Source organism: Botryllus schlosseri, chromosome 3 (assembly GCF_051294905.1).
Source record: "Botryllus schlosseri isolate E-star chromosome 3, Bs_hap1, whole genome shotgun sequence".
Classification (NCBI taxonomy): domain Eukaryota; kingdom Metazoa; phylum Chordata; class Ascidiacea; order Stolidobranchia; family Styelidae; genus Botryllus; species Botryllus schlosseri.
Genome location: NC_137238.1, coordinates 22,621,137 through 22,638,592, shown reverse-complemented (window position 1 = coordinate 22,638,592; position 17,456 = coordinate 22,621,137). Strand labels below are relative to the sequence as shown.

The window sequence follows — 17,456 nt, the reverse complement described above, 5'->3', positions numbered from 1 at the left end:
CGAGAGCAGTCCGTCGAATAAGCCCACGTGTAGCCATTTGGTAGCTGATCGGCCCAAAGTTTTAGAAAAGTTATTGCACTGCCAATTATGCTGCTTTTAGATTGCCCGGCAGTTAGGACACTGCTTGAGCAAGCGTAACGAAGGGAGTTCCGTATCTATCCGTAGGTTAGTCATCCATAATAGAACACCTTGAATAGAATAGAAAACGATTTTGTTGACTTGGAGTTGATATATTCAGCCTACATCCGCGGTTAAGATTACTTAAATGTATCCCGATTTGAGTGGTGACTGTTAATCGCCAGCCTTGAAGCGGTTCCCCCTGACAAGGACTTTGATCTCACTCCTAATACAGGTTTTCATATAGTTTCGAGTTGGTTGGAATTTTCAATGAGAAGGATTAGGTTTTAGAAGAGCTAGCTGCAGTTGTTGTTGATGATGTTGTTGTGGTTTTGGTAGTCAAGGTGTTTCCCCTTTACTATTCATTTATCACCAGTATGATATTACCTTCTCTGAGTCATCAACTGACTACATTTATTGCGGCCCCGTTTTTATTCTACCCCAGCAAACACAGTACAGACCAAAGATGTAGAAAAGCCGAGCCGATATAGTAGATATTAGATCTTGGCAGGTCGTAGAAAGGGGGATTTTGTGTCGACTCAATTCAACGTCTTTTCCATGTCCTTCAATAATGTAAATATTATGCAGATGCTACAGCCTTTAAACATGGTGAGTAGAATGTAGATCCTACGTTAGAAGAAGAAGATCCTGATATAATAACCTGTTTTCTACCACTATGGGCTTAACCTGATCACGGCTGCGTACACACACCACATTATTTACTACATATTAATCACATTTGTGATAATTTAATTTCAAACGAATTGGCAATAATGCCGTTGTAAAAAATAAAACGAACAAACGAACGAATGTCTTCAGAAAGAAAGTGAAAACAGTCCTTATCATCAGGTTTCATCTTCTGATGAGCCAGTTAAATAACCAGCATGCGGCCTTTTCTTTTCAACACCCTGCAGAAATAATATGAAAATGATGATTGATAGCTAAGACATTCGTACTGCGAAAATGGCAGAGGTAGCGACTAACGAATGACTCCTACATTTTTTCGCCCATACTTACTAAAATGGATTCGATTCTGAACTATTTCCACTCAAGTTTTCAAGTTTTATTATTATATTTTTTAATATTATATGACTAGAGAACTGACTTCAATCGTCACTTCTACTTGATTATCAAGATCAACGATGACTACTTCAGCACTCTTTGAAAACAGCCACTAACACAAAAAGAATTCTTGACTAAAATTTCTTCACATTCTGTCCAAAATGATCAATTCAACAATCCAAATGAATCAGTTATTTGGCAGCTAGTTGGAGAGATATATACTCAAGTCTAGAAAGTGTAATGATACTCTGCATGGAAAGCTGAAGACCTAATAATATTGTGTACAGAGAACAAAACATTTGAGTGGCGGCACTGGTATAGACATTAATAAATTATTAGAATTGACAGCAAGATAACCAGCAAGACATTAAAATGAGAATTAGTGCAGTTTCTTAGGCTGTAGTGATACTCAGCCAGTAATTGACCTAGCAGAGAGCAAAACGTTGTAAATAAAGCGAGCGAAACCTCCGACAACTGATACGATAAAACATTAGAATCGACAGTCTTACTAGAAGCAGAATAACAATCATGAGGGGTTAGAGAACAGAAGCCCGGGAAGTGACCATCAGAAATTACTGCATACTGGCCGAACAAATCCATGACCACTAACAAATGGTCTTTCAATAGTCAATATTGATACCAAATGACACCACCCCTATTTCATAGCAACATTTAGCAAATACAGCGCTGGAGTCAGTCAACCTTATATAAGCGCTAACCAAACGCCCATTAGTTTTCCCACCTACTACTTCGCGGATGGAAATACGCATTAAAGCGAACGGACGCGACTTGTCACACTCTTGCTATTTCTGCTCCTTTTTTCTCTTCGTTCCTCTTCTCTGTCGCTTCCGCTTGAGGAGAGAAACAGTCGGCCGCGTTTACGGATCGTGAATTCCCGGTGGGTGATTCTTCCTCGAATGGTCAGCACCTTGAAAATTGAGAACAATGTTGTTGCAAAATGCATGACAATTTGAAAGTTACATCATTCTAATTATTCCAGTTATGGCCGTGAATCGTTACAAGTGCGGTAACCATAAGAATTATTACTATACTTCAACTACAAATACAATATATTGTATAAAATGATTACCAATTCTTTTACGTTGATCGAGTCCCAAATAGATGAAATATGTCAAAGAATTTGCTAAATTTTTGTATAATTTGACAGATTCCGAAATCTTCTCAAAGTGCACCTTTCAAAAATTTGATATCAAGACTCCCAACATTTTACAATTCGAAGTTGGATGGCTTTACCAATACAAGCAAACAGTTTGTATCGCAATTGACAATTATGTAGAGAACGCTGCGAGACACATGAGTAGGCCTACCCTAAAACGTTTCTCTGACATGGACATTAGGGCTCTTAAAATATGACTTTTTTTCTCAAATCGTTCTGGCTACTTGATAAAATTGTTAGGTTACCTAATTTAAGCCTAAACACAAAATTTGGTTCAATTCCAGCCAGTAACCGCTTTGCTACAGGAGAAGAAAGTTTCTATTTATTATATAAAAATAAATAGGTAATAAAAATTTGAAAATTTTCTGTTCACCCCATGAAAGTGTTAGGCTGTCTATAGAAACGATGCTCACCAAATTTGGTTCAATTCCAACCAGTGGAAGCGGAGATATTGCCGTCGAAAAATTTGGATTTGAATAAAATACTATTTACGGTGACCGATTCTTTGTTTACTTATTAAAGTTGTGCTCACCGTAAGTACTATTTTATTAAAATCCAAATTTTTCGACAGCAATAACTCCGCTTCCACTGGTTGGAATTGAACCAAATTTGGTGAGCATCGTTTCTATAGACAGCCTAACACTTTCATGGGGTGAACAGAAAATCTTCAAATTTTTTATTATTCATTTTTATATAATAAATAGGAACTTTCTTCTCTTGTAGCAAAGCGGATACTGGCTGGATTTGAACCATATTTTGTTTGTAGGCTTAAATTAGGTAACCTAACAATTTTATCAAGTAGCCAGTACGATTTGAGAAAAAAAGTCATTTTTGAAGAGCCCTACTGTTCATGACCGTCCACGTTTAGAGTTGCATCTCAAAGATGCTAAAATAAGCCTAAATATAATCCAAGCAATACGATCGTCCACTTTGACTGACTGAATTTCAAAAAACACCTTGATAGCTTCCACATCTTACGTTTATATATACCGTCTGCTATCGGCACAACAAAGTAGGCCTGTTTAAAAATACCAAAACAGATTCAACATACCACATCTCTTGCTTTTGCTTTCATTCAATTTTCCATCAAACTTCTTTAAATCCTCCTTTGTGGTGAGTTGCTTTGGAATTCTCCTAGGATCAATTCCGATATCGTTTTATCATATACAATCTATGGCGGAATAAAAGTTTCGGATAAGTTCTAAAACGAACACAATTTTCCACACAAAAGTCAATTGCCACACGAAATGCCAAATGCTACGGTCTCATTTTACAAGGTATGGCGAGGAAACGTAGTGGTACGTTCCATTATAGCTAAACACCAATGAATTGCGGGTTCGAGCGTGACACGTCGATTCCATAATTCCTACCGAAGTGTTGGCCGTTTATCTAGGCTCCTCCTCGCCATCTGATTCGCATAGCCATGTCTTAAAAAGCCTAGGAGTGGGCCGTGCTGTAAGTGGGCAGATGGTTGCCGATGCACCCGGCACTTGGTGAATTCGGCCGCACAAACTCGGCACTTGGTGAATTCGGCCCTCGGGAAATTTTGAAATGAAGTGTATTTACAGCTATTAATATGAATTATCAAACTAATAATAGTATTATCAAGTGATTCGTCAATCTTGTAAGGAGGTCAGGGCATCCGTAGATCGCGCAGTCACGGCGTGATTAGATCACGGATTGCGTAGCCACGGGAAATAACACAGCGCTCATATACCGACCACGCGCGGTCTGCTTGGAATCGATGGCGTGAGTCACGGGCCTGTGTCGTGTAAGTTTTGAGAAGATGGATCTTGGCGTTGTATGTGAGATCAAAACTGTGAAACATCAAGCGGCGCTTCTTCGTTTATCGATCACGACAAGCCAGTGTTCCTCATCAACAAATGTTTCGCATGATCACGTCAAAATAAATTATTTTTTGCCTTTGGAGAGACGATTCCACTCTGGGATTAGGGTGTCTCGATAACACGGTTGAAGGATCCCAAGATTACGAGATCTACCACGAGCCACGACACGTTTAAATTTCCTTTTTGATACTGTTCATTCATACTAAATGCATTTCTAATGCGAAGGTGTTCTAGTGCCAATTCCTCCAAGGGCCGAGTTCACCAAGTGAAGAGCGTCGCGTTATTTCCCGCAATTACGCAATCTGTGATCTAATCACGCCGTGACTGTGTGATCTACACATGCCCTGACCCCCGTACAACATTGACAACCACTCAAAGTGCCAAGTTCACCGGCAAACATCCCAGTAACCAATCATGGTGACCGGTACCGCTACGAGATATACCACGGCCGAATTCACCAAGTGCCGAGTTTGTGCGGCCGAATCCACCAAGTGCCGAGTTCACTGGTAATCGGGCAGATACGGAATAATAATAATAAGAACCGGCCTGGTGTAAAATGACCAGTGTAGTCGAACCACCACCATGAACACCACAAACAAACAAATAAACATCTAACATGGAAAAGAAATTACCTATGCAGCCTTTGACAAACACAGTTACCATTGAAACCAGCAATTAAGGTCTTGTTCGAAAGCAGAATAACAACTGTTTTAGTGGACATATCAAATCAAATGTTGGAAAGTTCATGTAAAATAGCCCAAAATATTATCTTACTGTGACCATATTCCATCAATATGGTCTGGCTAGCCAAATTCTCTGGGCCAACATAATCAAGCTGCGTTTGGTTTCAACGATTAATAATCTTGTCACTGGATTAGAGGTATAATTGCACTCAAATATCAAATTTTGCTCCATTAATCAACATCAAGTTGAAAATGTCCATTCTTGCACCAACTTTTATAAAATCATGAATCAGTGTTCTACAGGAATGTATCTATATGACTTATATACCTAGAAAATTCGGCGCTTCTTCGGTATACGCCCGAGATTAAAACAGTGTTCCCCATGACACCCGTAAATGTTTCCCCATGAACACGATAAAATTTTATAAACGTCAAAATATTTTTTTGCATTTGAATAGACGGATATTAGGGTTGGGGGAATGGAGATATTGGTGCTGGATGCGGGTTAGGGTCAAAGTCTGGGTTAGGGTATCCCAAGATTACGGTTGGGAGAGGGGTATTAGGGAAGAGAAAGGAGGGATATTAGGGTTGGATGTGGGTTAGGGTCAAGGTTGGGGTTAGGGTATCCCAAGATTGGGGGAGGGTAGTATTAAGGTTGGATGTGGGTTAGGGTTAAGGTTGGGATGAAAGTTTAGGTTAGGGTATCCCTAACCCACATCCAACCCATTCCCCCAACCGTAATCTTGGGAAACCCTAACCTCAACTTTTACCCTAACCCTAACCCACATCCAACTCTTATACCCCTTCCCCAACCCTAATCTTGGGATACCCTAACCCCAACTTTGACCCTTGCCCACATCCAACACTAATATCTGTCTCTCCAAAGGCAAAAAACAATTTATTTTGACGTTTATAAAATAGTATCGTGCTCATGGGAAGCACTTGCTGGTGGTACGTGAAGCACTGTTTCGATCTCGGGCGTATATCGAAGCGCCGAAAATTCAAGCATAAATATTATGATATACCGTAGGTATAGTTACCGGTAATTCAGATGTTTGAAGCGAATTGTAGTGGTCTAATTTCACTAAATTAGAGCGAAATGCCAGCAATATAATTGTAATCTAATTCGGAAAAACGGTTTAGCTCTAATTCTAACCTGGAAAAGCTGAAACTTTTCTATAGTTGTCTACACCTGTTTTGCAGAAAGTCAAACAGCTCTAGGCGTCATATACTACAGGCAATTCGAAATACCCCATAAGCTATATGCTACTGCATATATACCTTTAACCCGCTACCTCAGTCAGTCACAATTCCTATATATTTACGGCATTTACCATACAGAAAGAGCGAACTATGCCTGGCTGCGACCTGTTGCGTGTCAAATCTTTGTATGGCGCGATGACGTAAAATTTGAATCGCCGAAATATTCTAGAAGTCACGCATCGATAATCATATTCCTAAACGTACAACATATAACTTTTATTTAGTTATTCTCTGAATAAAACTATTAACCATTCTCGTTGAACATGCGAGATTACCGAAAGAGCGAATATATATATAATGAAGATCATATATATCAGAGGAAAACAAAACTATTCGACCTTAGAGCAACAACACGAATATACAACACCGGTGACATCCTCACGCAATAAAACCAAGGGAGAACATTGTTTTCTAATGGATAGAACGAAGCTACCGCATGAGATCGAACAAAACCGGATAGAATTCATCGTGATTGAATGTACCGACAAAGTCATCCTTTCTACGTATTTTAGTCGTACCCGCGAGAGATAGAAAATTTGCATTATTAGGTTAACTACCGGATATAACGAAGCCTAATGCATGAGATGGAACAACACCGAGTATGAATTTATTCTGATTGAATATAACCACAAGACCATCCTACTACGTATTTTAGACATTCCCTCGACACTTAGAAAATCAGAACCTAATCGAGATGATCCCGGATGATCCTTTTACGGTTTTGTGTTTGCTGGGACGACACCCGAAAAGTCTTCGAGTTCAATGAATATTTTATTGCAATGAATGTTGCATCGAAAGCTATCTTCAAGTTCTGTACCACGAACAAGCTGTTCTACGCTTTTGTAAGACACCACTTCAGCGGATCAAAATGCGTTGAGAGACCTATTTGTACCCGGACGTGCTCCGGAGATGATAGCTGCGCACTAAATACTCCCAGTCCGAGGTTTGATCTAGACCTGATATCTGCGCACTGGTCAGGGCCATATATATTTCGGAGCTGATATTTGCTCACGAAACAGCGCCAGACATGTCTCAGACCTCATATCTGCGCACTGTTTTTAGACATGCTCCAGAGCTGATAGCTGCGCACCGAATACCCCTGGGTCCGAAAAGGAAGAAAGGGCGTGTTATATTTATGTCATCGATTTTAGTTTTTGCAGCATACACACCGACTCATAATATGCATACACACGATCTGCGCATATGCCTGGACATGACATATATGCGCGTTGAATGGACACATACATGCTCCAGACATGATACCTGCGCCCTAAACGATGCGTGACCTTCATATAACTTCTATGTCTGCGGTTTGTGGGGATATCTGCGATAGCGTAGTATATCCATCCACATCCACAGTAGTGATAACTGCGATAGCTGAGTAGTGAGTATATCCACGGCAGTGATACCTGCGATAGCTGAGTATTAGGGCAGAGCGGATCAACAAATTCTCTAGCCCGACTCCGATCCAAATCCCGAGGCCGGATTCTTAAAAAAAGAAATATTCGATTCTAAAAACGACGATAATAATCTACGACAAACTATTTCTATTCAATTACATGAACAGTGGATTATATGACGCAGGTTCAGGTTATATTGCAAAAAGAAGCATGTCACAGGATGTTATTGAAAATTGAAACAGAACAACATGACAATAAAAAGTTCAAATACCAAGCCCTAATCTTATCTGAACTCTGAAGTTATTATACTAGGGTTACCATACGTCCTCTTTTAAGAGGATTTGTCCTCTTTTTTTACTTTTATGAAAGTGTCCTCCGAGGACGCCCTTTTATCCTCTTTTTGAGATTTTGTCCTCTGTTTTGAGAATTCTGGTCAAATGTATAGCAAAATCCGACTGAGATGCCGTAAATCAGTACCGAAGTGACGCTCTAGCGCAGAGGTCTCAAACTCAAATGTGCTCGCGGGCCATTTCCTCGTTTTTGACGACGCCGCGGGCCGCACTATCAATCTCAGGGATATTCATTGTATTATTTCCAGGTAGGCCTTATTTGACGGGACCTTGCAGACAGGCATTCCACAAACATCGTGGAAATGTAATTTATTGTTGCATTATTCTCGCTTGACACGGCACAAAAATCACATTTTCAAATATTTGAATAAAATTGTTTTGTGCCGGGCATAATTGTTCTAATTAATGAGTTATAGACATCATACGACAGGATGCATCATGCCATCGTAAAACTGTCGGGTTATAATATTGCAGCTAGTGGACCTTGACGTGCCACAATTTTATGTGGAGTATTTCAAAATCTACTGGAGCATGATTTCATATCAAAGCATTTGAGCGGTATAGCCTAATCCTGGTTTTGATAAAGTCGTGATAAGTATAGGCCATTGTTAAATTCAAATTAAATCAGTGTTAGATTTTGTCCTCGATTATTATCAATAACAACTTTAATATAATCATTATTGAGCCATAGCAATATCATTGCTTCTTAACCTTTTTAGCGATTGCACCCCTTGTATTTCCAATGAGATTTCTCCTAGCCGCTGTCCATTTTCACCACAATTTCTGGTGGTACCTATATTAAAATCAGAAAGCCCATTCACATAAAATCGCTCGTAGCGCGAAGACTATTTTCCACTTTAATAAATTGGCCAAGAAAATATTCCACACCATATAGGCCTAATTCCACAATGCATCTCCCACACCCTGATGTGCTGATCAGCTAGCCAGAAGCGCAGCGTGCCCAACGCCAGCTCGTGAGGTCGAACAAATCTCGCTGTCAATCAAGGAAGTACGATCGCAAATCGCCAAACACTGTGAGCAAAGATGGAATAATGAATTCAAGGAATCAGATGATTATTCGCAATATCGCGAAATATTTGCTTCGCAAACAATCATGCCAAGCTGTAGCATATCCTCACGAAAAATCTCATCAATTCTGATAAGATTGCAAACGGGCCACTGTAGACTCCACTGGCACCCTCGCAGAATCGGATGTCACGAGACGGGTTTGTGCAATACGTGCGGTATCGACGAGACGGTCGACCACTTTTTAATTGATTGCGAACGCTAGTCGACCCACCGCGATCACTTGAAGACGACAGCGGCGAATCTAGGCTTACCGTTTCAGCCCACAAAACTTTTATCCGATCCACGGATTTTGCTGCCAATGGCTGAATTCGATGTACTCACCGGCAGACAGTTGTGACGCTGAAGAATTTGTCAGACTTTTATGACCTGGTGTGAAAAGCCATAGTAGCCGAACACCATATGTACAATACTAAAAACAACAACAACACCCTGATGTGGTGCTTTCGTACTCCGATGGGGTCTACGGACCCTGGTTAAGAACCCCAGGAATAGAAATGTCGAATCGGCGAATAATTCATTGGTGTTACTATAGTTACAGCTGTAGAGCTTACTACTACCCTACTCGCCACCGATAATAACATGGATAAAGAGAACAAACAACACCCAGCATGTAATCAACTATCAGTCACGGGGGCCATAGAAAGCCAATGGTTGCTATACTGACCTGATTAGATAGGTATATACATACCCTACGCAACGCAATAAGATCTTTTGATATATTACTACTCCCCATGACAGTTGCGTAGATTGTTGCGTCCGTAGGATTAACAAGTTCCGAGTCGCAAGTCCTTCTCTGACTTTAACGTTAGACCCGACTCAACTCGAGACATTTCTATTTAATCACCCAGTCAATTCGAAATCCAGTAATTTTACAGGAAGGTTGCACCATACCAAATCACAATTTTCAGTCACGAATTATCAACGGGTCATGTTTTATCGCCATGAACTAGAAATGTGACGTATTAGCTGATCTTCTACCGCACGGTAGCTTTTAAAATTGATGCGATAGTGAAGTTTGTTGAGATTTCAGTGATGTTTATAGTAGTTTCAGGGTGAACATCAAGTTCTTATATCTAAAAAAGATATATGGCAATTAATTGTATTGTTGAATACTTGAAATTCCAAAATGCCGTCGCGGGCCGCACAAAATGCTCTCGAGGGCCGCATGCGGCCCGCGGGCCGCGTGTTTGAGACCTCTGCTCTAGCGGGTATTTTGGGATCTGAGCGGAAAGTTGACCTTTTTTTTTAGTCATCCACCCTCCCCCACCCACCCGGCAATGTGAGGGGAAAAACTGTATTTTCGGCACCGAGTGAGCAAGATGACCATTTGTTTAGTCGACCGACCACTGAGTGGGTAAAATTTACCAATTTTTGAGAATTCTCCTCCGGTTTTGCAAGTCTGAAAATTCTGAAAAAGTGTCCTCTTTTTAAATTTCCAAAATATGGTAACCCTATATTATACCAACCTTGACTTAGCTAGCGATTTATTTCCACGAACTGTTCAATGTAACTATTGATTACAGGGTGGAAGAGGACAAGGTTGCCCTTTTCTTTGTAATGTCATTACTAGGGCCATTTTTATATGACCTTAAAAACTCAATTATATGACTTTATTTTTGGGAAAATATGACTTTATATGACTTTATGCGAAAATCGTATATTTTTACATGTAACCAACGTCACTCATGGAACTGACGAGTAAAACATGAACAACATAACAGTAATACACATCCATTTTTATTTTAAACCACTTTTGTAGTACAGTTTCATGTAGTGTGGAATGTTGGAGTCTTTAAAGTTACCATTTGGACGTAAAAATGATTTTAGTAAGGAAAATGAGCGCTCCACAGACGCTGATGTTTGTTGACACTTCTGCAGTTTTGCATACAGCGCTGGTGAAATGTCTTGTCTTTGTAGCTCCATAATTTGTTTCACATCGTTTTTGTCCAATCGCTTCTTAATGTAATTTTTGAGTTCAAGCGGATCTTTTCCGAAATCGAGGGCATTTAGATCAGCATGAGCCTCTTTGATAGTGTACGTACAACTTTGCATTTTCAGTATCAAGTTTGAGATATTGTTATAGTGGAGGCATATTTCTGCTAACTGACTCGTCAACTTTGGATGGTTCACTGAATCTTTGACGCTCTTTACAATAACTCCTTCAGCTTCCCATGCGTTGACTATTTCTTTTACTTGTGAAGTCTCTGAACTTCAAATTACGTCCCACTTCAGTGCACAGAAGTAAAACAGATCGTGTAGCAACACAATGCAATATGTGACCTCTTAATGCAATGTGTGACCTCATAGGTCTGCGACTGTAATGTTATGTAGGCTAACCTTACAGTAGAAATTACAATCAGAAATTGCCTTACTTTCTTAGTGCGTAATTGCTTCAATTAACACTTTTTATTTAAAGTATACAACAATATGACTTTATAACTCAAATATGACCTAACAAGGAAAATATGACTTTATATGACTTTATAACTTTCTTAATATACCCCATATGGATGCGATTTTTGCGTTAAAATTGATTTCACGACTTACTGATGCATAGAAAAAAATATGACTTTAATGACTTTAAATGGCCCTAGTCATTACCACATGTACTGAATAGTCAATCACTGGCAGCATTAGATGCTGGTATTGAAGGAAAACTCAATGTCGATCGGTGTAAGACGGGAAATAATCTTCTGACTCACTGCAATAACCAGATTTTCAGTTTTTCGTTTTTTGTGGACGGTAGGGGATCTTCATTTTCCGTATCTTGAGAGCTTGTTTCTTTATGCAAGGTGATCAGAAAGCTGATGTACCGTGATCCTTTCCCTTGCCGTCACTCATATCATTACACATGTCCGTGATGAACGCAATCATTCCATATTCGTCAATGCCTATTTTGAATTGCTGGAATTTCTTTTCTTTCCTACAGCAGCACAGCATTATTTCGATGGCATGATGGTATAAAATCCTTCACCATATATGATTTGATTGCTTCAAGTAATTTGTAATTGGACTTGGACCTTGGCATTACTTTGCAACGGAGCATATCTTTTTGTTTCGCACAAAGGATAACATCTAACATTGCCCTGGTGCCTTATTTTCAATGCAATGCATCTATCTTTAATATGGGTGCGTGAATGCGATGTGCCACAGAGCTTTCTTTTGTTTAAATATGCCAACACACTGCCGACACAAAACAAATCCAGTGTAGTTACCCTCACAGGTGCGATTGAGCGAGGTAAAATCGTCCCATACTTCACTTTTATTGCCCTTGATATCCACGACTTTCAACTTCTCTTCTGCATAAAGAGATTTTGCTTTCTTTGATAACGCAAGCCATTTCACTGCACAACGAAACTAGTAAATTGAAAGGAAATTGGCTAGTCAGAAAAGGAGTGTTGTGATGACTGTGTACGGTGTACATGAATTCGGGTCGGTCATGTGATTCAGCGAAGATATAAATATGGCTCGTTTATTTTCGTATTGGCCTCGCGGTTACCGTCTCGTGGTTTGTAGTTATTTAGTTGCCAAAGTCGTGCTTATCAATAAAGATTCTAGACGTATCAAAATAGTACTGATCCGGCAACGGCCGTATCAGAAAATGTACTGATCCGGCTACGGCCAAAAATGAAAAAGTCCGGTAAGATATCCAATCCTACTCCGGTCCATGCGCCGCCTATACTGAGTATATCGGTGCCGCCCATCGGTGTTGTAGGCCTGTCTTTTGCTCCAAGGTATATCAAGAAATGATTGACTATTATGTAGGGGAGATGTGGTACCGATGGATCACTGGGACCGAAAATACTTTGAAAATTCTCTATGATAATTCCATGATTACACTCCGTGAACTTGTCTACAATTGCATGCTGGCAAAATCTTTCCTCACATACAAAAAAATTCGACGTGCGCGAGCAATGGGGTCTCTCACAGATGATTTTTGTTTTAGGGGTTGTAAACTAAATTTAGATTGACATATACATTTTTCTTTGTAACCTTCAACACGAACAAACCAGCAATCATTTTTATTGTGAAGTGTAGGACTTGTATCAGGCTATATAATGGCACCTATTATTTTTTTCAGTACTTTCCTTGAGTGGACTTTTTTTCGATTCATGTATAAAATTCGTGGGGTGGGGACCGATGATACAATAGCCAAATCAAGCAAAATAATCAAGCATACTACTCATGAAACAAATGAAACATGTCTACGTACAGAAAATTTGTATGTAATAATTGCATATGATGTTTTATCGCTATAACGAGGTAGTTGGAAGTCACACTGTCGATTTTCGGACAATTTGTATGTACCCTCAAATTTATTAGTACGAGCCTAAATCGAAACGTGATTTTATGACAACATTTGTGTTAATATTTATTCTATTTTTTGACAGTTGCGACCAAACATTCTTCTTTGGCTTGCTGTAGCTTAGATTATAATACTGAGCAAGAAAAGTAGTCACATTTGAGTTTTTTAGGGTTTATGTGTCATAGGTCCCCGGGTCATGTGTCATTGGACCCACCGGGTGGGGACCGATGGCACGTTCGAGCAACAAATTTTGAACGCCCATAAATAATTTTTTGAAAAGGCGGATATTCATGCATATGTGCGCGATAGGTAGAGCTTGTATCAAAGTGCTGAGCCAGCAAAAGATCTGCTGTTTTCGGCTGAACATTTCAGGGCCAGCGATCATTTTCCGATTTTTGATCCATCGGTACCACATCTCCCCTATGGTCTCATACAATGGAATCTTTAAGAGATCTATTGAATAGATTAGAGCAGTGGTTCTCAACCTTTTTCACCTCGCGGACCGGTAAAATTTCAAAAAATATTCGGCGGACCGTTGAACCTCCAAAATTGAAATCAACCAAAAATGTAACTATGTCACCGTTTTGTTGCAAGTATATTGTGCTAGGGATTGACAGTTTGACGGTTCTGATCGTCATTGATTATGATAAAGATGGCATCCATGTGATTTTACGGTAGTGGGTCAGCCGACTCGATGTAAAATTGCCTCGCCCTGGGAAACGTGCTACCGCCGACAGTCGTCCACGGTCTTTCGTGCCGAAGGTCGCGGATGAAACCTACCACACTATCTCGAATAATATTATTATATTCGGCAATATCGAGAGATGAAGCGTTTCGGAGTCTAACAAAGCACCTTTTCGTGCAACCTTGCTCATCATTGCCCACTATCATCAGACGTATAGGCCACTCTGGCTACTACGCATACAATGCTCCGCACGAAAGCACATGAATTATCAGAATTATCAGGTTTCCCGGTAGAGATAATTGAAGTGTCATCTTTGAAAATTTAGGACACGTAAATTAAACATATTCGGGCTGGCCTGTTGGAATAATTACTTCGTTGCATGTCATTATTTCGTGACCTATACTGTCTGGTAGGCTATGTAGTGAGTATATATTGAATCCGCCTAAGCGTACTAAACCAAAAGACGGACACGATTCCAAATTGGTATTTCTTCGCTGGTAAATAATTTGTCTCTGTGGTATGGCATTTTTCCTATGGGTACAGATTGCCAGGACAGCGAGATTCGTGTCCAGCCGTTTAGGCGCCTATGGACCATTAGACATATATAGATCGAAGTTTTCGGTCAACAAAGGGCAGTCTCTTTCGGCCAAGGTGTTCTCGCTGCTGAATTTTTTGGCACACTTTTCGGAGTTCCATGTTAGCTCAAACTTCATTGTGTGTTGGTGCGTCGTGGAGCGGAAATGGCTGACGTCAAGTGCCTATTTCTATAAATCATGCGTACTTCTTGGAGAAAGGGCCCCCAATAATCAAGACATTCAGTGACAGTAAATCGCGCAATGCGCGAAAAATAAATATTGAAAAAAGTTGGATTAAGTTTCAAAAAAATACTCAATAATTTATGCTCATACACAAAATAATTTTGGGCCCCTTCAAGCTCAGCCCCGCTCCAATTGGGGGTTTTGGGCACGCCAGTTACGGTTTTGCGCAAGATTAATGAATCGAAAACGGATGATCGCACACGCGGTTTGGCGTATCAGCTTTTACTTGTCGCTCGCATATCGTCAAATGACACGGCTTGAGCTTCAAGTCAAATTGAACATGTTACCTCACGAAGTTCTGGATCAGTTTAAAATTTGATGATTTTTTATTTTACGAATAGACAAGCCTTCAACATATTGCTTCTTGAAATTATGATTAAAATTGTAAATTACCTCGCGGACCGGCAGGAAAGTCGTCGCGGACCGGCACCGGTCCGCGGACCGGCGGTTGAGAACCACTGGATTAGAGTGTATCATTATTTTCAGAGCTCCTTTTTGAGTTGCATTCCGCTGATAACACGGGCTGTGGCGTACTTTACCCTTGGGTGGATCGTTGACGCAATCATCGCCAAGGGTTACCGAGCCAGCACGGTTCGTAAAGCCGTTTATTTCACAGGTAAACGTCAATTGCCTGTATTTTCCTTACAAAACAGCAGGTGACTTGGCCGATAGTTTTACTACTTTGGACGACTATATTGCGCCGAAGCGTATGCCGCGATGCGTGGTCGATAGACATATTTGTAGACGAGACGATATATGTGTAGGGTTACCATACGTCCTCCTTTATTAGGATTTATGCTCCTTTTTCAGGAAAATTAGAAATATCTTCGGAGAACGCCCAAATGTCCTCCTTTTTGACAATTACTACTCCTTTACAGCTTTTACAGCTATGATAATGACCAGAGTGGACTGAAATTCGGCATAAATGACGTGAAATAGGTAATACGGACGTTCCTATTAGTCAACACCAGAATATTGACACAAAAAGTCGATGAGTCGAATCAAAGTAATTACCTTTTTATTAATTGTTTTATTTCTAGTCAACACCACAAGATATTCGGTAAATAGTACAAAATCAGCTCTTTTTAATTTCGGTCAACTAACTTTTATGATTTGGTAAAAGTGCCCTTCTTTCCAGATTCCGAAATATGGTAACCCTGGCCTAGACATCGGACTATTTCTCTTGCTTATTAGGGGTGGTGTGAACCTCTTGAAGGTTCAGGTTCGTGTGAACGCGAACCTTTTCGAAAGGCTCTGTGTGAACGCGAACCTGAACCTATGACGTCACGTGACGTCATATTGCTATTTTCAACCCTACATTTCATGAAGTGAGATATCGATGTACATTACAGGAGCTCGTGCTCCTTCTCTCCTATCGGTTATTGAACAATACTACATCACGTAACTTATCGCATAGTTATAACTAGAGCCCGACCGATATTGGATTTCTGAGCCGATACCGATAACACCGATATCCAGTACCTCCACCGATAACCTCGATATATTCAGCCGATATTCAAAATGTATGGAATCTAGCTCAAGGCCCATATTTAACACCTCAGAGCATTTATTTCAACAACTTTACAGCCATTGATATGCTTGAACATGAAATAAATGATCTAGGGGCTATAAAAATATATCAAAAGCACCAATCCAGCAGTTGCAGATTACAGTTCACGAAGCACAATTTCTCGGCGCTTTCTCCAAGGAGTGAACTTCTGTGGTCTTTCATAAATGATGTATATAGTACTAAACACAGTGAGCAGTCTTTCACTTGGTACCTAGTGGCACAGCAAGGATTGGAAATCTTTCTTCATTTCGGTTCCACCGCTCCCTTGCAGGGGATCTTTCCTTCAATGGTTTCACCAAATATTGATATTCTTCTGGCAGAGCACCTGGAGCCTTCAGCACATCATCAACAAATAGCTGAAGAGAAAGTTGAAAACAACTCAAATTGTCCATGTCTGCAACTGCTCCACCCATCCCCCTTGGGCCTTGACCATGACCAGCATTTCAACAATCAATTGATCAATATTTTACGCTCTCTTGTCAGAATTGGCCAATGTCATCATGGAATCAAAAATGTTCGGATCTGTTATTGGCTTTACTCCACCTTTGCTTGATTTTCTTGCCCTCTATGCTCGCATATTTCCTATCATGGTGGCCCCGCAGGTCTCAGCCCTCAGTCAGAGTGTCAGACGACTTCATACATTACTGGTATAATTAGCTCTGTTGGTACCAAACCAATAGCACTATCTTCAGAGAAACGTTTCGACGCGACGCTTTTCTCTATCATCACGAGGGCCAGTCCAGCATGATTGAAGTTCTCATTTCTCTTACTGATTGAAATCTTCTGCAGACAACTATCCATCCAGGATCCAGCTGCTCTCTGTCTTTGGTGATCGATTGATTACTGCAGGGGGATTCCCACGAAGTCAGCGGGGCATAACGGTGATTAGTTATCTACAATATTTTTCAGATAGGAACGCCTACTGCCCTCTATGCAGCATGCACTATATGCAGCTTGGCCATTTATTTTTATAATTTACCACCCTCACGTCTTCTATCGACTTCTCTGACTCCCTGCCACCATGTTGTGACGTCACGAAAAAGACCGATATTTTTTTACCTTCAATGGTCGATACCGATATTTCTCTCC

General features: G+C 40.3%; 1 protein-coding gene and 1 long non-coding RNA gene across 6 annotated transcripts in view; one reads left to right on the top strand and one right to left on the bottom strand.

Moving 5' to 3' along the window:
• Positions 1-17,456, top strand: part of LOC145436125 (sialin-like) — a 46,816-nt gene that overhangs the window by 16,462 nt on the left and 12,898 nt on the right. For all 3 annotated transcript variants that reach the window (XM_080313412.1, XM_080313409.1, XM_080313411.1), the window contains one exon: positions 15,284-15,413. In XM_080313412.1, the coding sequence (XP_080169538.1) occupies positions 15,284-15,413 (130 nt within the window). The remainder of the gene's footprint in view (positions 1-15,283; positions 15,414-17,456) is intronic.
• On the bottom strand, positions 847-5,674 carry LOC145436136 (uncharacterized). 3 transcript variants are annotated; one of them, XR_013914184.1, is made up of 3 exons: positions 3,408-4,530; positions 1,882-2,107; positions 847-1,025 (listed from the first exon to the last, which is right to left on the bottom strand). It is a non-coding gene; the product is annotated as an uncharacterized LOC145436136 (long non-coding RNA). The 3 variants fall into 3 exon arrangements; XR_013914183.1 differs by having other exon boundaries at positions 1,922-2,107; positions 3,408-4,524; XR_013914182.1 differs by lacking the exon at positions 847-1,025 and having other exon boundaries at positions 1,545-2,107; positions 3,408-5,674.